General features: G+C 40.3%; 1 protein-coding gene across 3 annotated transcripts in view; it reads right to left on the bottom strand.

Moving 5' to 3' along the window:
* Nucleotides 1–6,106: 6,106 nt before the first annotated feature.
* Nucleotides 6,107–25,590, bottom strand: part of STK32A (serine/threonine kinase 32A) — a 71,784-nt gene continuing 52,300 nt past the window's right edge. For all 3 annotated transcript variants that reach the window (XM_079967994.1, XM_079967995.1, XM_079967996.1), the window contains exons 7-13: nt 23,365–23,454; nt 20,329–20,426; nt 16,899–17,015; nt 10,417–10,542; nt 9,668–9,796; nt 8,074–8,138; nt 6,107–6,952 (exon numbers count right to left, since the gene is read on the bottom strand). In XM_079967994.1, the coding sequence (XP_079824120.1) occupies nt 6,859–6,952; nt 8,074–8,138; nt 9,668–9,796; nt 10,417–10,542; nt 16,899–17,015; nt 20,329–20,426; nt 23,365–23,454 (719 nt within the window). In that variant the 3' untranslated portion in view covers nt 6,107–6,858. The remainder of the gene's footprint in view (nt 6,953–8,073; nt 8,139–9,667; nt 9,797–10,416; nt 10,543–16,898; nt 17,016–20,328; nt 20,427–23,364; nt 23,455–25,590) is intronic.

A 25,590-nucleotide genomic window follows, 5' to 3' on the forward strand; every position in this document is an offset into this window, starting at 1 on the left:
ATTTAAATGGATAATTTTGTTGCCTGACATTGGGCATGGTGAAGATGGAACATAAGACTGTTTTTAAGGTAAAGCACTGTAGCTAGTATAAAAACATTGGAAGAGGCCTCTGTCATCTATGTGCCCAGTCTGCTTGGTTTGCTTTTCTGGTTCCTGGAGGAAATACATGAGCATTACTGTATCCTGCCGTCTTAACTCCAGTCTTTGCCAGTTTCGTGCTTAAGAATATCCTTCACAGCAGGCTGCATGTTCAAATAACATCCTACTTAATAGCTGTTAAATTAATATAAGCTAGAAAAATATTTCATAACCAAAGGTATAATATGGGCCTTTGGAAATATGCCAAATGACTCTAAGGTAGACTTGACTTCTCACATTGCCTAAGGTGCACAAATATCTATATGTTGTCAGTCACATTTCCATTTCGCCATATCTTTGGTATGCTGGAGTAACCTTTCCTTCTGTACCTCTGAATATAATAATCTCAGTCACTTTCCATTTTTTCTTGGTTGGCAAGTTGACTTCACCAGTGACATCTGTGGTCTGCTAGCACATACTTTGCCTGCAAAACATCCCATTCTATCCCTGGTATCTCCAGGTAAGACTAGAAAAGGTCTATCCAGAACAGGGGAGCTACTGTCTGTCAACGTGGAGACAATATTGAGCCAGATGGACCAATAGTCTCAATAAAAGACAGCTTACAGTGTTCCTACAATAGTTGCATTATTCCCAAATTGCCACAAGATGGGGCCAAACTACAAATAATGGAACACATACTGTTGAGCTGTGGTTTGTGTAAGACACTATGGAAGACAAAACTACACACTTGCTTGTTCTCAGAAATCGGATTGTGTTTTAAGAGGAAGAAATGTGATGAGAGATGGGAGTCAGTTTCTGCAACATGGATGAGAACATACTCCTTTCTGTGTCCACAATGGACTTTTCACAAGTGGAAAACTACATACTGGCAGCCACCTCATGCTCATACAATGTAGGTTTTGTACACATTTTGATTCTGCAGGCTGCTTTTTTATATTTCTTTTTTAATATTTTCTAGAATTGAACTTGATTATATCCAAGCACCTGTCTTACAATTGGCAATTCTTACTAGCTTTAATGGAATAGGGGTAAATATGTGCATTTTCACAGACTGGCATTAATAAGCTTTAGAAGTGCTTCTAAATGTGATTCATGGAAGACTTGTGAAATGACAGCTGTACATCTTCATTTGTGGCATCCCCCTAACATCAAACCATCAGTATCACAGAGCATACCTTACAATAAGTTACCTGTTCAAATGAGACTAATGCCACTTCTGGCCACATTCTACTGTGCTCTGTGGATGACAGCACAGACCTAATACACATCAGATGTGAATTGAACCTTCTGTAATTCACAAGAATAGATTCAGCTGATGAAAATTTCAGAAAATCAATGAGCTAGTCAAGGATGGCCATTGTGACAAGTCAGCCTGAGAGCAGGTGATCTATATGCAGATGTGGATCAGTCCAGAAACTGACAAACAGCCTCTAATTCTTGTCAACAAAAGTTTTAACACAACATGGATATCTTGATTGCTGTTTGCAATTGTCAGTTAACAAACTTGATGACTTTTTAACATAACAGATTGGTTGAGACTTTTTCCTGCCTTTGCGATTTGAGGTAAGTTTTTGCAATCTGGGATAAAAAAAAGGATGTCATCAAGCTTTGAAAAATACATAAAACTGTTATTAACTGGAGCTCCGGCCAGCAGTGAAAATCAATCAGATGTGTGATCTCCCCAACACATCAATGTCACATTAAGTACTTGGAATTGGAAGGTTAGGGACATTCTATTCCGTTCTGAGAGTTGTTTTACAACTGCGTAAAAGAATAGAAAAAAACCTGAAAGATCCTATTTGTGAGAATTTTATCTAAGCTTAAAATAAAATGAAAAGTGGCCAGAAAAGGGAGGGGGGTGAAAGAGAGCTCAGATTCCCACAGAAGCTCCCCTACAGAGTCTCTCTACTACGATGATACTTGAGCTTTCACATACAACCAGACACCTGTTGAGTATATTACAAATGTTGGGGACAGTCTAGCAGGATGTTCTTTGCAAACTGCAGTGAAAATATATGGGGCTGTTCAAGAGCATGGATTGTCTATATAGTCAGTTTAGAAAGGTGCCAGGCAAACAATCTAGGCCCTTTTATTCAGGGTTGTTGTTTTCATTTGTTAATATGTTCTGTATTTTTATATGGTAAACTGCTTTGTGATTGTTACATGAAGGGTGGTATAGAGATTTTATAAATAAAAAGAAGTAAACTATAATGTGGCAATTACAATGTAAATTAACTTCATTTTAAAAATGAAGTTCTATTGCCAAAAGTTCCAACTCACAGTTTATTGAGCAACATTTAATTCCGCCACTGTCCAAGGTGTTGTGTAGAACATAGGGCAGGGACCCTGCTGTTTGATCATAACCCTCATTAAATTAAGAAGATAGCAAGCAGGAGTTGGCCATGGAAAGAAATGCAGGAGAGGAGAATGACTAGTGCTAAGATGGTTTGGCAGAGAGTTGGGTCTCACCTTTATAATACAACTAAGCAGGTTTGCTGCTTTTCACGTTCTGGCTTGCCTTACAGGAAGATCCATGGCTATATGACATCCCCTCTTGGTCACACCTTATCCCCTTAGCTACCTCATCAAAACAGACTCCTCCAAATTTATTGAATGGGACAAGTCTCTCTTACCTATCCAACAGACTTTTTAAATATGAACATTTAATAAATTAACACAAGTTGTTGTTTTTTTAAAAAAAATGCAAGGGTAAAAAAGAGTCAATGCAGTGTTAAGAGTCTTATAGAAAGTTTAATAGACCATGTTTATAAAATGGAAGAGAAGAAAAGTGCCAGAAATACCACTTGTGTATTTTCATTAAACCTGACATAATTACTAACCTGTTAACATTGATAATGAGCAAGCTGTCTTCGCAGCCCATTTCTATGCAAGACAAAAGGATGAAGCCTAAAACCCAATTGCTTACCATTGTTAGATATGTGACTATAACCAGATTTAATGCCTCCTATTTATCGCTGTGCGGAAAGCTATCCAGGGCAGACAGTGCATAGGCAGCCATTTTACTGTGACATGACATGTTGAACAACTGTTTACCAGTTAAAACTTTTCATGGGAAGGTTATTGCTTGAAAGTGACAAGAGATCAAAACTGCACCGAGCAAGGGTAGCCTACACAGTGCTCTTCAGATGTTGCTGGACGCAAACTCCCATAATCTCTGACCATTGGTCATGCTGGCTGGGGCTGGTCAAACAACATCTGAAGGGCACCATGTTGGCTACCTCTGGAATGCAAAAAACAAACAATTATTGCTGCTGCTTGGTCCTAAAGTGGTAGTTCTGAAATAGCCAGCAGCTCATGTCCTCTTCAAACCAAAGTGTTGTCTTTTAGCGTTTTAAAATAGTGCAATACCTCACAAGTTGTGGCATACTCTGGGATTCAAGTTAGATATAAGGCACTCCTGCCCACAAAAGTTTTATTCTACCACAAACACAGTTGTCAGCTACTGATTCTGTTGCTGCAAAACACAATTACCAACAGACCATCAAATAGGATAGTATGTTTTAATGCATTGTTGCATCTCACTATCTTTAATTCAAAAAAAAAACAACCACCCTGAAGGAAGGGAGTTTTAACCCTGTCGCCTAGTGCAGTTTTTCTGAATGAGAGGCTATAGCATAAATAGCAACTTCAGGGGAACGTTTTTGGGGGAAATGGGACAGAGTTGACTTCCACAGTTCCAATCAAGATGTGTGTGGGTGTTGATGGGGAAGTATACTTACAGAAATATGCTAATGCATTTACTATATCATCCTGTTTGACCCTAAGCCCACAGTTTGATATTCCAAAAAAAGTAAAAATTAAAAAAAATGGTGTCTTGCCCCATAACTCACAAACCTGCTTTAAAAGTGGGTGTTTCACAGCTTATCATTGAGTTTTTTGAGCACCGATTGGGTAATGCCAATGACGTCAGTAGTAATAACAGTCTTTTGAGGCTGACTGTTCTACATTTTACAAATCAGGCCTAGTAGTTCACATTTAGCCTTTAAAAAGCAACACATCTCAACAAGGCTATTCCCTGGTGCTGCAACAATCCCAATTTACTACTAGGCTTTACATGCCGCTGAGATATCAAGCCAATGGGACTGGCGTAAACATTGTGCTAGCATAGCAGTAAGACTTAAATTCAATATAGTGTGAATAGTGGAAAGTTGGACCAAAGCTGTGTTAAAGGGCTTTGTGGGTTTTCCTTGATACTATACAGTGGCATGGGCTCCTCCCATTTGAGAAGCAATGCCCTGACCATTCAGCCTGGTGCAGCAGGCCAGGCGGAATGATGGCAGGGAGAGCTGGAGCCTGGGAGCCCCCAGTTAATCATCTCAGCTTTACAGCCCAGGCAGAGCACAGCAAGGCTATAGTCCAGTCTTAGAGCTTATTCAGAATGTTGGCATCTACTATGTTTAATGCACCATGGCCAAAGGAAGGGTAGTTTGTGATCACCTTTTGCGTTGGGTAATGAGCTTGGCTATCTAATGATTAACGTTATACAATTGCATTCATGCCTGGTCTACAGAAGAGAAATTGAAAAAATCCAAGGAGAGACTAGTGTACCGTCTCCAATGCAGGATGAGTGTCACTACAAAGACACTGCTTTTTATTGAATGCAATGATCCCAACAGGCACACAAGGCAATGCTCTGATCCCAACTACTTTAGAACCTGCTTTGACTCTGGTTCTGGGAGAATTCCATGCCACATATATTTCATTTTGGAAAGATTTTAGTCCCAAGACAGCTACTGGCCTTTCACCTTTAAAAGCAGCGGAGAGCTGGGTCACAGCCAGCTGCTACCTGGGGCGGTTTTCTTTGGCAGAAAGAAGCTAAAGTGTTTTGTTGAAAAATAAATTGCAGGTTGTTATTATTATTATTTTTGCAGGAAGTACACATAAAAAGGATGTAGCTAGAGGGCCTTAGAGAACATTTTATCGATTTCAACATCCAAGGCAGCAATTTTAGCTTAAGCTGCCTGAAGCAATAGATGGGCTTAAGCAGCCCGTCTTTCTTTGTGCATGCAGATAAACTACTTATTTCAGATGACTGGTCCTCTCCTCACAAGGCAGTGGCTTTCCTTGAGTGCAAGAGAAACCAGATATTAATAGAAAGCAGCTTCTCGTATGTGAAAGCAGCCCAGTGAGCCTATAAAGCGAAGATGAGATTGCTTGCTCAGTTAGCCAAATGTATCAAGCGTCTGTCTGCCTTGCTTCAATACGGTGATTAAAACCCAAGATGCTGGGCACAGTCTAGCCAATGTTTAACTCTAATTTTGAAATAAATGGCATTGAAAAGTACTGAACTTACAGCTGGATTGTGTCTATTCCTTGCAGAGTTTCTTTTTCTTTGCTGCTTTTCTTTTAAAAACATTTTTGTACACGAGTGTGCACGAAAATGAAAGGCCACCAGGGGGCAGTTGGCCACAAGAGTGGTGGAATAATTACTCGGCTCATTTTGACTCCCGGTTGCAAACTATGGGCTTGACGTTCACATCGGTGATATCACTTGGCCAGCTACGTTCCAGCGGAAACATGGAGAGAAGAGAACATGGCAAGAAGATGGCTAGAGTCCAGAAGCAGGACAGACCAGAAATCTAGTGAATTTTCGATACATACAATATTGGTTTTCCTTAAAGAACTATTCTTAATATTGCCAAAAATGGAGGCTTATGTAATTGTTATGCTTTGTACGCTCGCTCCACCTCACTTGCTCATTCCCCTTTGGCAGCTCCTAGCAGATCTGAGTGCATACAGTGTCAAATAGCAACCTAAGGCTACAAAGGTAATAGGCTTCATACAGTTAAGTGTGATGTGCTGTCATATTGATTTTAGGGGGCATCAACCTTTGCTGAATGACTATTCCTGATTATGCAGCCTTTATTTCATTTTTAAAAAACAAAAACAACAATGTTTTAAGTTCAGCCCCATCCCTCACAGAGTTGTCAGTTGTACTTGCTGGTGAGTTCTATCTAACCACATCCCCTTAGAAGGACTGGTGAGTTCTATCTAACCACATCCCCTTTAGCGACTTATATCTTTGTTTGTACCTACTTGCCAACAATTCAATTTCTGATTCACATAGCAACTCTAAGATCACACACTCACCACATCCATTTGCCCTTGAACACTACATATATAGTGCCAATAGTGTGTGGAGGGGGGAATCCATAGCAAATAATAACTTTGTATATTTTGAGCTGGTGTACTAAATATAAGCTTTAGATCAGAGTAGTTGCTGGTGCAGAAAAAGCTGGTGTTGACATTGGACTCTCTTGTTGTCCATTTGCACAATTTTAGTTTTGGACCATCTCTTTGAAACATCTATTAAAATATGCAGCCACCACCTAACAAACACTTAATAAAAACCTTATCACTTTCCTACAGGCAGTTGACTGAGCCCAATAATCAGCAAACCCTACATCCTGCCACAGAAAAGCTACATAAAGAAAATATGACCTTTCTTCATTCTTGTTCCCTTTGAGGGGAAAACACCACCTTCTTTCTTGCTTTTTAAAACACCAGAAAAGGCATAAAATGAGAATTTGCGCCTTATGCACTGCTGCAAGAGACTAGGCCCTAACTCCTTGTGGTGGAAGGAGACACTCAGCTTCTGGTTTGGAGAGCTCATAGCAAGGGAAGCTGTCTGCCTTGTCTTGATAGCAGTGTGCAGTTTGATTTGTTGAGCTCCATGAAGTAGGTAAAGTAGACGCCTGGACCTTGGACAGCAAGACCTCAGCAGAAGCTAAACTGATTTCAAAGATTATTATTCTGGTCATCTTCTTCCTGATTGTCTTTGGTTTGTGTCAGTGTCAAGTTCTCTTGCATTTCATTATGCTGTTTCCTCATCCTACAAAAACAAAACAAAACACATAAGATAAATCAAAGTCCATAACAGAGATGCAGCAACCAGGGTCAATAGCCTTCTGCTACCAGGATGACCAGGCTGGAAAGTGGGGAACTGATGCCTATCACTTCAGAACTGCTGAGACACATATGGAGCACTCTGCTATTTACATACTAATGGACTTAGTTGTGGACAGAAATGGTAGGGATGACACAAAAAACAATATAGCCTGATATTAGTCATGTTGTGCAATGGTCTGAAGACCAAGTTATTTCTGCTAATATAAAATTTACCCTGTTGTTGCTCGAGCCAAGGAGCTGTGTGTGGAGGTAGGATGTGGGCCTCTTTAAATGCTCTAAAGAGCGAACCCAAGTGAAGCCTGGTGGTTCAGTTGGTCCCGCCCCTCAGTGAGTGCCCACCCCTTTGCACACATGCCATTGGCCAATTGAGCAGGTGGCTTGTATCCAGCTTTCTTGGCCAGTGAGGAGGCCAGGATGGCATCAGGGGAAGTGACGGCCAGCTTGCAATCCTGTGGCACCTTTAATAGATAAAATCTGCTGAGTTCACTTTTGCTAAATTACCTAAATATCTAATTATTTCTGCTAATATAACATTCGTCCAGTTACCGCTCGAGCCAAGAGCTTGTTCTTTGTCATTTATTTTAATTATTAGTTTATTTGAAATATGTATCCCTAGCCTTTCCTTTTTAAATGTCAAGGCGGCAAGCGACAAAATCAAAACATAATTCAACTATTTAAGATGTTAGTCAGAAATTCATTTCTCAAAACTATGCATTGTTCCCTAAAGAGGTGCAGACTAGAACAGAAGAGAGCTATAAACCCACCACAGTCATCATATACTTAATCACATGAATTTAGTAGGACTGCCTACTTCAGGGAAATGGGCTGGCGTTGGCTTTTAAAATAATTTGTTCTAGTAGCAGCCCAACGAAAGAGCCTGTGAACATTACCTAACCTCCCAAAGCCTTTCAATAGATTTCATGCCAAACTCACTGCTTAATTATTGGAGGAATACTGATCAGACTTCCTTATATCTAAATAGTCTTAGTGACATGCAGTAGCACACTTGCCAAGATAAAGTCTACTTTTCAGCTCAATACTTACTTCTCCCTGTTGAAAATGATGAAGTCCCTTTGGATTGACTCCAGGTGTTTCTGAAGCTGGCAGGTCTTCCATTGTGAAACAAACAGAAAAGTTTATGTCATGAGATGACAATAAGGCTATAGACGGTTCACTGGGATATAGGAAAGTGATAGCAACAACAGTAATAAGCAATGGGTTGAATCCAGACAACGTAAGCCTCAGACAAGTTAATCATGACTTCTTGAGATTAACTAAGTTCATCTAACTTTGATCCAATGCTTTGTTTTTCACATGTCTCCAATGCTTTATACGCCAAAGATTCTAAAATTCATGTAATATCTTTACATTCTAGCACAAAGGAACATTAAAGTCATCTGAAATCTAGGGATACTGGTAATGGTGGGCTGAAGATATACCTCTCTGTCACTCCTCGATCCAGATTCTGCTGCTTTATGAAGCTACAGAAAAGTAAAGAGTTGCAGAATAAAGTTGTACAAGACTAACCCAATATATTCTGTAGGTGGGTCACATACAGAGTTAAAAGAGTGGACAATTTCAGGAAAACATAGAAAGATGTGTGAGAAGCAAAAAGCTTAGGAAGATCCTTTTATTTTTGCCCATTTGTTCTCTTAACAGAATGCAAGGATGCCTACTACTGACAATTTACCAAAGGGTAAATTTACCAACATAGCCACTTATCAACTATTTCAACCTGCCAAGCAGCAAGGAGAGTTATAGCATTATTCCACATCTGATACTAAATCTGAGAAGGGAGAGTAGTCCATTCTCAGACACATTCAGAAACAGACAGACAGATAATAGGTTTCAACTACACCAAGTGATGGGGGTTATGGTCTAAATTATTTGCCTTTGTACTATGTATTTATATTATATTTTGGAACACCTCATATGAGCTCAACTCCATATAGCTGGAAGAGGGTAGAAGGATGAACCTAGAGAAAAGCATTAGGGTGGGTGTTAAGAAAACAAGAAGGTGCTCTCCTATCACAATCAGTAAATAGTACAGACACAGTTTACTTTCCCCAATTTCTTCCCTGTCTGAACATGAAGGGCTAAGTAAACAGAAAGAATTATATGCTTGTCTGTTGTAGAAGGGGGGTTTCAGTAAGGGCCCTTCAAGCAGGTTATTGCTAAAAAAAAACCCTGACACTAAAGTCAGAAAGCATTATTTGCTATTAGCAATTATTTCATATTCCAGCAGTTTTAAAAGTGGACGTATAGAAAATATAGTATCAGTGACACACAGTAAAAAAGCAAATAATTTAGAAACTGAAGGAACTACTACTTCCATTATTATCCAAATCTGCAGAGACAAGCAGCCAAGTAGGGTGATGCCTTGCCTATTTTGGCTGCAATCTTCTCTTCAAGCCACTCATTTGGAGCACTGCCATTAACGTCAATGTGATTAGACCTGAGTAAGCAATTTGAGCATCACTGTCTCTTGTCTTTTGAGACCAATATGTCAGGAAGACATCTAACAAAGCTGGAATGCATTAAAATGCTGGCATCTTTACATCGGCAACAAGTCCACTGGTCTGTGCAAATATGAATTTCCTCGACTGAAACAAGGAGCCCAGCTGCCTGCGACTCTCACCTCCATGGAATCATTTTTGCCACTTTCCTTCTCCTTCTTAGCCAGGCGCTTTTTCTTCTTATGAAGCGGCTTGGACTCCAAGATCATTTCTTCAAGTTCAAAGGTTGGGTCACAGTTCAACTTCCCTTTCTGGGGTAAGGGGGGAGAGAGAATGTTCCAAACAGAATGAGACTCGCATGGGAAGCTGGCTCTATATCTATACTTTGGTTCTATACCTGGAAAAGAAACCATACCAAGAGCTCCCAATCACCTTGGCAACACCTCCCCAGGCGGGATTGGGCAACTGGCTGAGGTAGGCGGAGACCTCCAAGTATCCCACCTGGGGAAGGCGAAGCCAAGCCCGTGCTAATGGTGTCCCACAGGGTCCAGGGGACTGCGTGTGACCACGCAAAGGGCGCCCCCATTTAATGTGGGGAGCAGTTATTACCCCATCATCCTATTCACCATCATCTAACTGGCAGGGGAGACCTGTATGATCTGTGTGATTCACTATTTGTTGCCAAACTTTAATAAAAAGCAAAAAAAGCCACCACATTTTTGGTACGTAGTTACAACAAAGACTACTCCCCCATCATTCCCAAAAAGAGGAGTTTGGCCATCACTGCATCCAATGAACCGGTTTGTTTTTAAATTGCTGGTTGTGTAAGCTTTCTTTTGTGGACTTCAATCTGAAAAGCAGGCTAAAAATATTCTAAAATTAAAAAACCCTATCATTTGAGACCTTATATCATTAAAAATATAATCCTTACGGTAGGAAGGAATCCAGGCTCTACTGTCTTTTGAAGTACAGCATCCCAGTTGATATCGGACAAATAAGCAAAGTCTTGGATATCGGTCAGTTGAGAAAACCGCTCCTCTGTATTTATTTCCATTAACTAGAAATGGGAATTAAACCAGCTTGTAAACATAATAAGGATCAGAACAGAGAGAAAACAACAAGATTTTTTACTGTAAATTAGATACAGGAAATGACGGTGGTTTGAATCACTGTGCATTTCAGTCAGGCATGAATCCCCATTAAAAGCCATATGACTTAATTTAATCATGACTAATTTGCTGCATTGGTTTCAAATGCAATGGATCTTAGTCACAACTTTCACTAGATCAGGACCATTGTGCCGTAAGCAGAAAAGAAAAAAGGGCAGGTTACCAGTTTTACTCCTGATAACTCAATAGAGAATCCTCTTCTACAACTATATTGTGTAGCACAGCATAGAAGCAAGTCTAATCTATTGTTCTAATCTGAAAATATAATTAGGTTTTCCAGGAAGGAGAAAAGCCGCAATCCAGTCTATTTATCTTTACAGTAAAACATCTGATTGGGTTTTACGTAAGAAATCAATAAAATTTTGAGACAAAAATAAGGAAGCAGTCTCGGGCAGAAGACCAATTGGAAATTCATATGCTCCATTTTTTCTTAAGTTAGCATTTACTTTTGCAGGCAACAACTGGTAGATCTCAAGCTCAGTTGGGTTATCTGAAGAGTTGCAACACATGAAGGGCAGTACAACTGTCACTTGCCATACAAACTTCAAAAATCTAACTTGTTGAACTAAGGGCAACAATATAGGGGTCTTTTCTGACATTCCTTGGGCAGCTTGGGAAGAAGCAGTGGCTCTTGTACTACCTCACAAAGAAAGTGTCAGAAGCCCTGGGTTATATGAGAGAGGTCCATGCTGCAGCTCCTTCACAATGCAATAATACTCTCGCTTTCATGAAGGATGGCAGTGGCATAGGAAGGAGCAGCATCACGGACTCTTCCCTGAAGGCTCCCACCATCACTTTAGAAGCCAAGAGGGAGCTGCACTGTAGCAATTTCAACAGGAATGTAACATCAAAAAGGTAACCACAGTTTTGCCTAATAAATTTAGGCTTTTGACAGTTTTTATCCATACAAAAGAAACATATTCAATTTAGTGACAGGTTACCCGTGGAGTTCAAGGACTACAGTCCCTACATTTCCTAGATATTTGCTCCATGATGGACTGGTGACTATTCTGGCAGTTTCTTCAAGCTGCCTTGTTCGTATTTCAAAACTTACCACTATTCATTCTGCATAGCCCTGCAAGTTTGGTCTTCTGCTAATGCCATGAGAAGAATTTGTAAGGGAGGCAATTATAGCCGTGCAATAAGCAATTTAGGTATCAAAAAGCATTTACAAAGGCCAACATGCTCAGTGGAATGCATGTTGGTCTTGAATTTGTGAATTCAAATTTATGACCCATGGATTCATTGAGTAGACTTGGGCAAAGTTGTAATCTTTTCACTCCCTTTCTGTGAAATGGGAATAAGTGTGGCTGTTCACATGGGGTTTTTGTGAGGACAACTGACAACTGAAGATAAATGGAGAACTTTCCAAGAGAAAACCAACGTTCTAAGTAGCACAGCCTCAACAAACTTAAGGAGCTGGCTTTGGACAATGAAAAATCCTTCTACCTTCTGTTCTCCTGTAAGACTTGGCATTACAACCAAAAGCAGTTAGAGCTAAAGACCACAAGTTTGGTTCCAAAGGTCAAACAATTTAATTTGAATTGACCAGAAATCAGCACCACCATAGAAGGCCTTTCAATCTTTTCTCTCATTTCCATACATCACACTATCCATGACTGAGTACAGAATCTGGTTCTTTTCCTTGCTGGATGCCTGGCTGGCTCAAAATGAGAAAGTGTTCTACTTCAGCAGTAATTTACTGAACTCTTTCTTCTAAGTAAGTTAAGCCAAACACTCTACAAATATCTACTGCATTCGAACAAATTATTCAAAAAGTCCTGTTCTGTCAGATTTATCTCAGAAAGATTTTGCAGCGGTACTTTATTTTTATGACTAGATAAATGCCCACATAGTTCAAACCAACTCCTGTTGAAATCAAATCCCCCTGTGGTTTATACAAATGCCACCAGTGTACACTGCCCATATAGTGTTGAATATTTTTCTTCAAACATTGCCCAGGAATCAGCAAAACATTTCAAAATGATTCATGTAGAACATGAATGCAAACAGATTGTTTTTGTGGGAGCTGCAAATCATTCAGGGAAATCAAAGCCAGCCAGTTACTTCATCAGCCTGCTTCCATTCATATGCCAGACTGACTGGAATGGGATACTCCTGCTGAACTGCAAACCTACAACAATTCTGCAAGTTCCTAAAATGCTCCTCTAACATCTGCAAGCCCATACAAGCATTTTTCACATGAGAGGTTTCCCTGGTTTCCCTTTGAATCTGCCTGTAACGCAAACATAAAAGCTACACAGGTTGCAGCACACATTTAATTTCTGTTTTCTTCCCTTTTCCATCCTGAATTACCAACCTTGCATAACTGGCAGGAGAGGGGCTGGAAGGTGTTTAGTTTGTATGTGGAAATGCTCCATGCCTCATTTAATGCACTGAAACCTTTTTTTACGAAATTTACTTGAGACAAGTGAGAGCCAGGATCAAACTTGACATCCCAGTTGGTCTCATCTATAATACATAATGGCTGCTAAAACAGAGACAAAGGGGGGCACAGTGAAAATTTAAATAGCGGTGACATTGCATCATTAATTCAAGAAGGAACAAAAGGGCCTGTGGGGGTTCCAGAATGTCATGGCGCAGGATAAAAAGCAAAGTAAAATGACATAAATAAATATACAGAAATCTACAGAAATGTGGAGTTATTACTCTGTCTTGACTAGTTTCAAATGCAGGGTTTTTAAAACAGTTTTTATGTGTATTTAGGTATATATCTGGACAAAATAGTTCTTCTGATCATACAACTACCACCATACATGCAGGTTTTTTCAATTGCCGTTGGGCAATTTTCCATCTCCTTGGTGCCATCTCTTACAGTGCCACTGTTAGGTCTCACATAAAGGCAGTGGGGATGAAGAGTCAATATGTAGCCAATGCATGCATGTATATGGGACTCTGAATATATGGAAGCTTTTCACCTTGTGCAGAACTATGCGAAGAGCATACATTTGATACTAAATTTTGAAAAACATTCAGGATTGGGCTGTGAATTTGGAGTTTTAGCCCAGCATAACCTGCTATGCAGTTTTTTTTTGTGGGGGCGGGGAGGGTAGTGGTAACTGATTCACTGTCTACAGTTTAGGGTCCCCAGCCAAAATCATGTCTTCCAGATCTATTAATCCTGCCTAAAAATATTAAAATATTGTGGGTTTTGTCTTTACTAAAATGTAAAACGACTAAAAACGTTTCTAGCATGCTTGGTTCATGTGTGTGGGTTAACAATATGGATCTGAAGTTCACCTTTACACTATATCTCCACCTGGGTCTGGGGGTCATGTGGCAAGGCGAACATCACCCCCTTCTGAAATCAGACTTCTCCTTGCTACATGGAACTGTGCACCTGAGTGACTCTGGCCGAAAACAGACAAGAGATCTTCTCAGTTCTGCAGAGGTTTTTTAGCTAGAGATTCTGAACACCAAAAGTGGAGATTCATGAATAAAAAAAAAACCTCAGAGTGCATCACTGAATGATAGCCCAATTTCAGGGTCATTTTGTTAAACTGCCTAATATATCATCTCTACACCACTTGCTGTTACAAATATTGATGCCACTGGGGGCTGTGTAATTGCCACTTCCATTCTAGTACCACCCGTGCCCCCTTCTGTTTTCGTTTTCCCCGGGGTAATAATGAAATATAATAGACCTTGGCCTTAACTTTTCTCAGCCTCAGCAGCAATAGCAGCAGCAGTCTTCTCAACTGAATGGCCTGCCAAGCCTTCAGGTTCTCGAGGCAGTTCCGTACAACATTGATTTAAACATCACAGATAGAGACAGAAACACAAATACCAGAACCTGCACGCAGCACACATATTAACCTATTTTCTTTTCCATAGTCTCTTTTGAGGGGGTTATAGGAGGATACTGAGGCTATACATGCATAAACCTGTGCAACAGGACTCCCTCTCCTTTCCCCATATGAAACTACAACACCACACTCTCAAATCTGGGTTTGGGGTTTGGGGAAATGCCTAAATGGATTTTGGAGGGTGCATGAAGAAGAAGAGTTTGGATTTGATATCCCGCTTTATCACTACCGTGAGGAGTCTCAAAGCGGCTAACATTCTCCTTTCCCTTCCTCCCCCACAACAAACACTCTGTGAGGGCATGAGCAGAGGAAGTCCACTGAGCAGACAGAAGTCCTTGAGCTAATGCGAAGATTTTGCTGGATATAAACCCATTATTTTAACAGTGCAAACCTATCAGTTTTCTCAGATGAAGGCTCCATTGACTCCATTGAAATTACTCTCAATTTAGTATGCATAGGATGGTAGTCTATCTCTTCTTCCCCAAGTTACCTATATCAATGAACCCAATTATCTTATTTTACTTTTTTTAAAAAGGCTTCTTTGGGAGAGAAAAATGTAACCATCTTTCATAACTGGAAATTGCTGAGGGGTCCTGTTTATGCCATTAATCTTGGATGTGAGACCAAATTAATTTGTACCACTGTATCTGGTATCTGGTATACAGATACACTGTATCTGTATCTGCCTGGCATGCTCTGGTCCATGGGGTCACGAAGAGTTGGAGACGACTAAACGACTAAACAACAACAACATCTGGTATAAAAGGAATTAAGTGAATCTCCTTATGCCATTTATTCCATATTATAAAATATTTTGTTATGTAAAAATGGTTCACTACATTTCCCATTGCATTTTCATACAGGTCAGAATGAATTTATTTGGAATGATCTTGAACAGTGATGGGGAATTTGTAGTCCTCTAGATATTGTTGGACTACAGCTCCCATCACCCCTAGCCACTGATCACAGTGGCTGACACTGATGGAAGTTGAAGTCCAACAACATCCAGAGGGTCAAAGGTTTCTCACACCAGGGTCTTGAGGCTTTGAAATATTTTTTTTATGACAGGAATTGCTACTATGGGGAGAAGGATGTCCCACTGCAAGCACCATACTGAGCATGAATCAGTTAGTTGCAATCAAGTATTAACTGAAACTACAGGACTTTTAAGTTAGTCATGAGGTCCTGTTAAGTCAATGTTCATTTATTTCAGTGGGTCAACTGAAACTTAGCTGAATACCACCTAAGTTTCTGTTGAATTGTGCTAACTGAATGTTTGAACATAGATTCACATTTTCATGGACTGAACCCATTGTTTTTTGCTGCATTTTTCATGTTTTCAGGCATTACCAAAACATTCCCTTTACAGAAAGAGGCTGATAGATATAGTTGTACTGAGACTTTCCCAACAGCAAACCTTCCAAAAAGGTATCCCATTCCAATTTCCTCTGTCTGATAAAGAATGCCTCTCAGCCATATTTTCTGATAATTCTTATGCTGACAAACTGTTACCACATGGAAATATGTGAATAGAAGTTATGAATAAATGATGGCAAGTGAACATCTCTACAGAAGCTCGACTGTCACTTTGCCACAGGGAAAATGTGATGTCTGGAAACCTTCTCAAGTGAAAGCATGCTGAACTAGCAGGTAATTCTCTCTCCCTCTCTCTCTCTGGTAATTTTACTGAAAACCATTATGAGGTGGGGTTATTTTTTTAAATTTACAACAGTATTTAAATACCCATAAAATCTAATAATACAAAGATGTAACATAAGTCCACTGCAAATTTTTCTCTATGCCTCTACAAGTGGGAGCCAACGAAGTGCAGCAGGTGGCTTTTGTTTGGTAACCTGAAGTCATGTAAAATTATGTCACACATTTTGTGTTAGCAGAAATTACTGTGAGGGGTAGGGGTGGAGAGGTAAGACATGGGCTTTTTGCTTTTTGAAGCAGTCGCACTTCTCCTATAAGTCTTGGTGTACTGAGCTTCCACTCAGAAGGTGTGGGAAACATTTGGTCTTCTAGATATGTCTGTGTCCAGTCCTGGGCACCACAGTTTAAGAAGGATAGCGACAAGATGGAACATGTGCAGAGGAGGATGAACGGGATGATAAAGGGCCTGGAAACCAAGCTTGAGGGAGTTGGATATGTTGAGCCTGGAGAAGATCAGACTAAGAGGTGATATGTTCACCACCTTCAAATATCGGAAGATGAAGCAATCTTTTTCTGGATTCAAATAACAAGGAAGGCGATTCTAAGAAAACTTTAGGGGAAATGTTCTGATGGCAATAGTCATTTGACAGTGGAACAGACTTTCTGTGGGGGGGGGGGCTGGGGTTCCCCATACCTGTTCTAAAGCAAGCACCCTTCTCTTTATTGAAATCAGCCTGCCTCCAAAAACATGTCCCACTTACCTTTTGGATTAAGGACACCATATCCTTTGACCAAGCAGCAGGATACATAACTGTGGCTGTCTTGAAGATGTGGGCAATTTCATTTGCAGCAGTACTAGAGCGAATGTGATATGGCCTCTGTGAAGAGGAAAAGGGGGTAGGGAGCAAATAAATTTTGAAACAAATCCCTCATCCAACAGCTGCAAAAACCACGTTATTTCTTTCAGACCATTTCTAAGTAAATGACCTCTGCTCAGGTAGTCATTGTGCTGATTTTTCCAAAGCCCACATTCTTCCTGTTCCCACCCACATCGCTCCTCCATCTCGCCCTGCTGTTGTTCTCAATTGAACCATTGAACTACAGTCACTGGGGAGCCTAATTCAATTGAAGTAAATAGATCAGTGCAGGAGAGGGCAGCAGCAGCAACAACAAAGCTACATTTGAAAAGCAAAATGTAAGGGAAGGGATCAAGGCTTTGCGCTGTCATCCAACTAGCATTTCACTAGGACAGCCTGAGTGCAGAGGAAATCAATTTACTGCTGTTTTTAAAAAACAGAAAACAAACCAAAATTCTTTCCATATTCCCTGAAACATTTAAAGACACCATTATCCTGTTTATGTCTGGAGTCGGAGCTTAACTGCCATTGAGGTAAACTCTTGTTTTTATCTCCTTTGAAACAGACATTGACCATGTTTGCATATCATGCTAAGCCATAAAAGGATGGTTTGGTAAGTCACACTTGAATGAAGTGCAGGCTGACAGAGACATCCGGGGGACTCCCACTTTGCTCCTCCCACCACAAAGGGGATAACCCAGGAACATGCTGTGTTTTGTGCTAACAAACCATGATGCACTAAGCCAACGTCAAAACATGATTTGCCAAACATCTCATGAAAACAAAAGTTGAGGGGCTTGCCATATAAAGAACTACCCATTCAGACTAAGTGCCGAATTAGTTCAGCATTGCTTGCTATATCGTGGCTGACCTTATAGCCTCTGGAAAGAGTGAGTTAAACTACAGAGGGCTGTTTCAAACAGTCCATAGAGACAGCACAGCCACCATAAGTAGCACAGGAAGTGGGGATATATGTGACTCCTGGACAGTTATGGCTAGTATTTTCTGTACAGAAAGAGGATGCCCTTCTCAAGGTGACTACAAAAATGTTAAAAAGAACCTATAACAATATCACAAATAATAAAATTACCTAAGACACATCTAAATCTCTTAACTGTAGCAGATTAAAAACGATATCAGAAGACAAAAATCATCCAAGTGCAAAAGCAGGTAGCAAAACTAGCACATTTCTGGGTACAGGCTGGAGTACAACCTGCATTCCTGCCTGCCTCTCCTGCGCAGTTCAGTTAAGATGCCCTGGCATGGGGAGATACATAAGGACTGTAGGGAACAACCCTCTCGTCCTCTGGATTTTTACTTATGTCCCATTTGCCAGAACATTCAGCCATTACTAGTATAGATCCTCAAAGGCGATACATGATGGGCAAGAAATCTGCCAGGGTTCCAAGAAAGATTTAGATACAAGAACATTTCTGAATTATTATAAGCAACTTCTGTTCGTAAGATTCAACTCTACAGGATTTTTTCTTTCTTTCCAGGGAAGATGGAGGAATACTTCACCATGCCTGTAGTGTACGGTAACAAGGCACGAACATTTTAATTTCCTGCTATGTCAAAGGACTCCTTTGGGCAGAGTAGAAATCCAATAAAGCAAGCTTTAGAACGCATTACTGTTTTTCAGGTCACCAATACCTGAATGTTACTGCAACGCTGGATTCAGGGCTTTTCACTCTTGCTGACAACCTTAGCAAGTGGTTATTGAATAATGCCCATGTATAACAGGAGAGTGAGAAGCAAATATCTAACCCTAATAAATGTAGACCGCTTTAGGGAACATTGACTTTGGGAGACATTCCCAGGCATGTGGAAGAATACATGCAACTGAAAAGGCAAAGTACATGTGAAGTAAAGTGCTGCAGTGTAAGGAACTAATTTTTCAATCCCTGTTACAGATAGGTAGCCGTGTTGGTCTGCCATAGTCAAAACAAAAAAAATTCCTTCCAGTAGCACCTTAAAGACCAACTAAGTCAGTTCTTGGTATGAGCTTTCGTGTGCATGCACACTTCTTCAGATACACTGAGTGTTTAGGTTTTTATTAGCAGCAACCATATGCATAGCTTATATATTTAACTAAATCTAAATGGATGGTGGAAATGACTAAATACAAATACACAATTCTGTCCAGCCAGCAGCACATTCACAAATAAAATATATCTATCTTCAGTTGCATGTATACATAATATTTTAACACGAGACTGCATTGCTTGTTTTCCCCAGAAACAAAGTGGGGACTGAAACGATATCTAAACTTGGCTACTTCATTCCCCCACCGACATGCAGTTGTGACTTAAATGACGTAACATTTTGGATGCTTCAGAACAGCTGTTTTGGATGAAAAAGCTAAGGTACCCTTAATTAAGACTAATTAAATTAAAAGTAATTAAAATTTAAAACTATGAGACTTTTTAAAGAAGCACTTTTAAGCAGAGGTTTAAATTATTTCTGCCCTGCTTACTTTACCAAAAGATCCGACTGGTATAAATGCAATTATTTAACAAGAGCAAAACAATACAGAAGCCTTCTCCTGCTTTTTTTATTATTAAGGTTGAAATCAAACAGAAGGCTGCAATCCTGGGTAGTCACAGATGAAGAACATGTGCAGCAAAATGCCTTTTTTTCTTTTACTGCAGCTATCACTCTGCTGAGCAGCTTGTAGGTTGTGCAAGGTGATCGGCTGCAGCAAAAATACTCCTAACATCTCCAGCTAAGCATGTGCTCCTCCCACACCTTCACTTGCCTATGTATCTCCAGGGCTGCAATCAATGGGACTGTTCACACATAGTTTATTGCAAAATTGATGCTAATATTCTATATGCTAGCAATGCGACATATTGCTCATAAACGTTTATTTAAAATTTTTAAAAAAGATTTTAGGTGTATCCATTGCAATAAAGTTCCCATTTTGCCTACTGGTTTGACCTAACTTCTAAAGACTCCCAGAAAACATTTTGGAAGTATGTTGTCATCCAGTCCAGCAACAAGGCATGCTGGAACATGAAATGTGTTTGATTACTAATTCACACACAGCGGTCCATTTCTTCCTCAAACCACAGGATCATTCTGCAATTGTAAAATATCTTTCTACATTTTGTTCCCGTTGAACCCCTGGTATATTGTCTAGCAACTGCTATATCAAAAATTCATATTTATCAGTAAGATAATCCCTTTTTTTAAAAAAACAGCAGTGATTCTCTCTGTAATTTTAACGAGTTTATCATAAAAATGGACACAGAGCTTGAGAGCTGGATAACCTGAAAACGATGGGTTAATGGATGTATAGAGCAATAAAGTATATAAATGAACAGTACAGTACCCGGCCTCTAAGAAGTTCATAGGCTGTAATGCCTAATGACCACCAGTCAACAGCATAGGAATAGCCAATGGGTTTTATAGAACTGAACATCTCGGGTGCTGGGGGAAAAGAGAAAGTTGTTATTTGCTTTCGTTAGGAATCTTACAGCAAGATTATTGCCTTTGCTTCCATTGGTGTGAGCATATACCGGTATTCCAAATGTCCAAATGGGGACAGACCCTTTGGGGGCCATGGCTGGCTGGCTACTGGGCCCACCTAGTCAAGAAGGGCTTCCTGATTTGCCTGGGCAACAGTGAGCTATGGGAAATGAACTAAAAGAAATGGGAGCTGAGAAAAAGACTGCTATCTACCTAAGCCTTGCGAAACGCCTTATGAAAATGGGACATCAACAACTATTTTTATTTTTGTATTAGTATTTAGTCTGCCTCCTCTTTAGTTTTAAGCTGTTAAACTAGCCTTATTTAAAAGCTTAAAACTAAAGAGGAGGCAGACTAAATTTGTATTGTTTTATACACTATTGTATGGGCTATTTTTAAATGATGCTTTACTTACACTGACAGTATGATTAGCTGCAATTGATCTTATTTTAAAAAATAATTTAATTTTTTTAAAAAATGTTATCGCTGTTCATTTGATATTTTTTGAACTGCTTTGGCGATAATCTCATGGAAATGTAGCCTACCAGTAAACATGATGATGACAATAATCATCTCCCTGGCTCTGGTGTGTTTTGGGGTGACATTAAGCTCCGATTCCTATCCTGGTCCCTTGAGTCAGTTTCTCTGACGCAGTCATTAGCTCCCCGTTCCTGTTCCCCTCTTACAGCTGCTTATGGCTCAGCCCTGACACTTTACTTATCAGAAGGAGTCAATATTTTGCCTTTCGGAGAGATACAGCTTTAAACATCTGTCAACAAACATGTATACCAGAGTTCTTTAGGTTTTGCCTTCTAGAGATGTTGCCTTTAGGTTTTGCCTTCTAGAGCAAGGAACAAATGCATCTCAAGTCTGGTGCACATGCATCTAAAAAGTTATGTCCATACACTGCCAATCTACTTCTTCCCTTCCATACCTCCATAATAATCTATTAATCAAAGAGCCATTTTTGCTGAACGCGTTTTGAATTTTGCCCATATTTATAACAATTGCAACCAAGTTCACTGCAAGATAAGAATTCTATTCAACCATCATAATTTACTTTTCAGCCATTGTTATGATCAGTTTACTATCTACTTTAGAAGCCTGTGGCCATCAGGCTCTGACAAAGAATGCTTTCCCTTTGGAAGTGTGCAGGATATTTATTCCTGTGCCAGTAAAGGCTCACCTGTTTGCCCAAGCATTTTTAGTGTATTTAATGAGTTAATTGACTTGGGGTGAGTAGCCCACTCTGAACTTTCTTCCACCTGCTTCTACTGTTCAAACTGACTTTATGGTTTATCAATTTTTAAATGTTTTATTGTCATTTGTATTTGGATCATGACCCATTGTGAACAATCACAGAATACAAATATCCCCAGCAAATATATAAACAAATATAGAAGGCAAAAAAGTATTTTCAAGCAATGTATTTTTGGGAGTGGGGAGATACTTAAGAAACGATATTTGGAATGAGAATGGGGGGGGGTGGGTATAAGCACAAAAGTTTTCCCCTTCCTCTGTGAATGTTCTCATTGCCCTCTAACTAAAAGAGAAGATAAAGGCGGCATGACATCCTTCTACTTTTGTCACCTAACCAAAACTACCATCAAGAAAATGAGCTGGGAGAATTCTGCCATGTTATTGAGGTTCAGAAGGTCACTGCACAAATGCACGGAGCACTGGGGAACTGACTCACCATGCTTACGTTCTCTGGTTCTGTACATGTTTTTACACTTATGAATCACAATTTCCAGGTCACACTTTGGCTGACTGTTTGACGCACTTGTGTTGCAAATGCACAAATACCTATCGATCTATCGATATACAGTATATGTGCATGAAAGTCCCTCTCCTGTTTCCCCTTGATCACAGATAAAATGCTTGTAGCTGCTGAGCAGACGCATGCATTACAGCCATCAAAGCATCATTTAATATTGTCAAATGGAAGTGGCCTAACTTTTGCTCAAGTGCTGGGAGGGGAGTTGCTAACTCCGGTGTCTGACCCATAGAAATGGTGCCCTCCTGAACTGGAAGACCGTGGCTCCTTAAGTTTGGACCTGGGAGACCAGGATACAAATCCCCACTTAGCCGTAAAGTTCTTTGAGCCACTCACAGTCTCTTGGCCTAACCTACCCTGCAAGGTCGTTGTGAGGGGAAAAGGCAAGAGGGGACCATGTGCACCATCTTGAGCTCTTTGGAGGAAAAGTGGTATATAAGTGTAATAACAAACAAACAAACATTCAAACTTAAAACAAACATGGAAAAGATACAATCACATGAAATAAGAGATCAAAGGGAGGGTACCAACACACAAACCCCACTACCTTAGGCAGCCAAGTTAAACAGACAATTCCTGGAAGTGAACACTTGCTAAATTCTCAAAGAGTATGTAATAAGTTCATTATAGTTCTTGGTAACCAAAAAACAGGGGAGGGGTGCTGCCAGTCATTCGAGGATGATACATCAATATTCTGTATATCCATTTATTGTTTGGGGGCTAGTTCGGATGGTATTTCAAAGGCTTCTCCCAGTCTCATGTGTCAAGCCAATGGGCTGGGCCAGCTTTCATCATCTCTATAGGGCCTGCCCACCCAACTGCAGCATACATCTCACACACAAAACCCAAGAACCAATCACGCAATTTTGCCCTACACTCTTAAGATTTTAGGCACCTAGGCATCAATGAGATGGGGTTGGAAGAGGTGGAACCAGTATGCTGGTTCCATGTATTAGGCTGGATGGAGTCTCTTCTAAGCTGGCCCTTTGCTTCTTAAAAAGAAGAAGAAGCACAACTGTTTTAATATCTGGACAGAATTAGAATTAAAATGCTCAGAGCACAACCCTAGAACAGAGGTGTTACCAACAGAAGTAAACTGTGCCTTAATTTTTAGCTACTCACCCATATATGGTTTAGTGCCAGCAATAGTGGTGACCTGAGTGTCTTTTGTTATCACGGTGGCAATATTGAAGTCTGTAATATGCACATGTCCTAAGAGAGAGGTAAAGAAACCATTTTTTACATGAGCATCTCACATCTACATAACATTCCATTCTGGCATGGCTATTCATTTTACTATATATAATTATGAGGAAACAGGCAGCAAAGAGTATCAATCATTTGCACTTGCACTATGTCCTTTGAATTTGCTCTCTTCCCTGCAACTTTTCCTATTAAACACCGAGGCCCCAAGGCAGGAAAGTGCAATGTGATTGCACAAGCCAACACCTATCAACTCCCTTACTGAACAGCCAGGGAGGAAATATAAAAAGTACCCTGGCTGTTGAGCTGGCAAGGTGCTATAATAAAAGCAACACAGTAAATCCCTAGGCTCAGAGGTCCACGTCCGTGGCACTGCTGATAAGAAATCAAAGCCAAAATCTCGCCCCAGCTGAAGCAAATGAGTACTCTGTTTGCTCAACAGAAGAGAGAAAATGGGATTTATAAATAAATTGTGGCAGTAGAAGTGATTCCTACAGGGGACTGTTTCCCATGATCACTTCAAGCATACTTCAGTACCTCTAGTGGCTATACTGCACACTGCTCAAAGATGACCGGACATCACTCTCTGCTATGGTCCTCTACCAGCCACGGTGCTGCAATGAAGTTTTTTGGGTAAGCAAATGTACCCACTTGGTACAGCTGATGCCTCTTTTTGCAATAGAACTATCTTTCTCAACTGTGGGTCCTCAGATGTTGTTGGACTACAACTCCCATCACCCCCAGCTGGCAGGAACCAGTGATCAGGGATTATGGGAGTTGTAGTCCAACAACATCTGGGGACCCAAGGTTGAGAAAGGCTGCATTTGAAGCATAATCTCAGCAGGCGGGGAGAATGCTTTAAGGGCTATTGTCACCTGCAGTATGAGAAAACCATGAATTATGATGCCAGAGTACATCTGACATGTGCCCCCCTTCCCAGCAACTGATTTGGCAAGCAGCACATGCATAGCCTGAACAATCTTAGAGAATCAGACACCATGGTGCCCCCTTCCTTGTGGCTGTAGAGTGAAAAAGAGAAAAGAAAAGGCAAGCCCAAAATGACTCCTCAGAGAACTCTTAAGAGAGGAGGCAGTGAAAGGCCAAGGCAATATTCCATCCTTGCATCACTTTTCATTTCCTCTCTATTGCTCTCCTTTCCCTGCGGGAAATTGCATTAATAAAATAATGAATTATAGATGCCATTATTTTTATTCAACCTTTGATATTCTTTGGGAAAGAAGCAGGGAGATGGCATTTTGGCTGTCTTGTTTGTCAGAAGTTAATTCTTGAAATACAACCCAAAGTTTCTAAAAAAGCAGAAGTAATTGGAATAGTAAACTGTAAAACTGAACTATTAAAAAAGCATGTTATGGGGAGGACCTCACACAGAAATATCTTAACTTTTAGTATTTTGAGAAGAAGCTTGGTGTAGTTACTACCACATATAAGATGTGAATATAATTTTCTGAGCAGCACCATAAATAATTGTGGATCCAATTTGGTTTTAGACTCTAGAGTTGATTAAAAAAACTTTTTAAAAACCTAAATAAAAATGTAGTTAACATTAAACTACCAAAACAGAATGAAAAAATGCAAGGTGTTGTGCATGTTAAAGAAATGTTTGAAAACATGATATTCATTTGCGAATGCTGACAATCCCCGACTAATTTTGTTAATGGTGAAAAACAAGAGATATTTCATCAGTGAAGCACAGTTAACACCTGGACTAAAATATATGTATATATGTATATTTAAAAGGTAAAGGTAAAGGTACCCCTGCCCATACGGGCCAGTCTTGACAGACTCTGGGGTTGTGCGCCCATCTCACTTAAGAGGCTAGGGGCCAGCGCTGTCCGGAGACACTTCCGGGTCACGTGGCCAGCGTGACAAAGCTGCATCTGGCGAGCCAGAGCCGCACACGGAAACGCCGTTTACCTTCCCGCTGGTAAGCGGTCCCTATTTATCTACTTGCACCCGGAGGTGCTTTCGAACTGCTAGGTTGGCAGGCGCTGGGACCAAGCAGCGGGAGCGCACCCCGCCGCAGGGATTCGAACCGCCGACCTTTCAATCGGCAAGTCCTAGGCGCTGAGGCTTTAACCCACAGCGCCACCTGCGTCCCCATATGTATATTTAGATAGTAACAAA

The sequence above is a fragment of the Podarcis cretensis genome (assembly GCF_951804945.1).
Source record: "Podarcis cretensis genome assembly, chromosome: 2".
Lineage (NCBI taxonomy): Eukaryota > Metazoa > Chordata > Lepidosauria > Squamata > Lacertidae > Podarcis > Podarcis cretensis.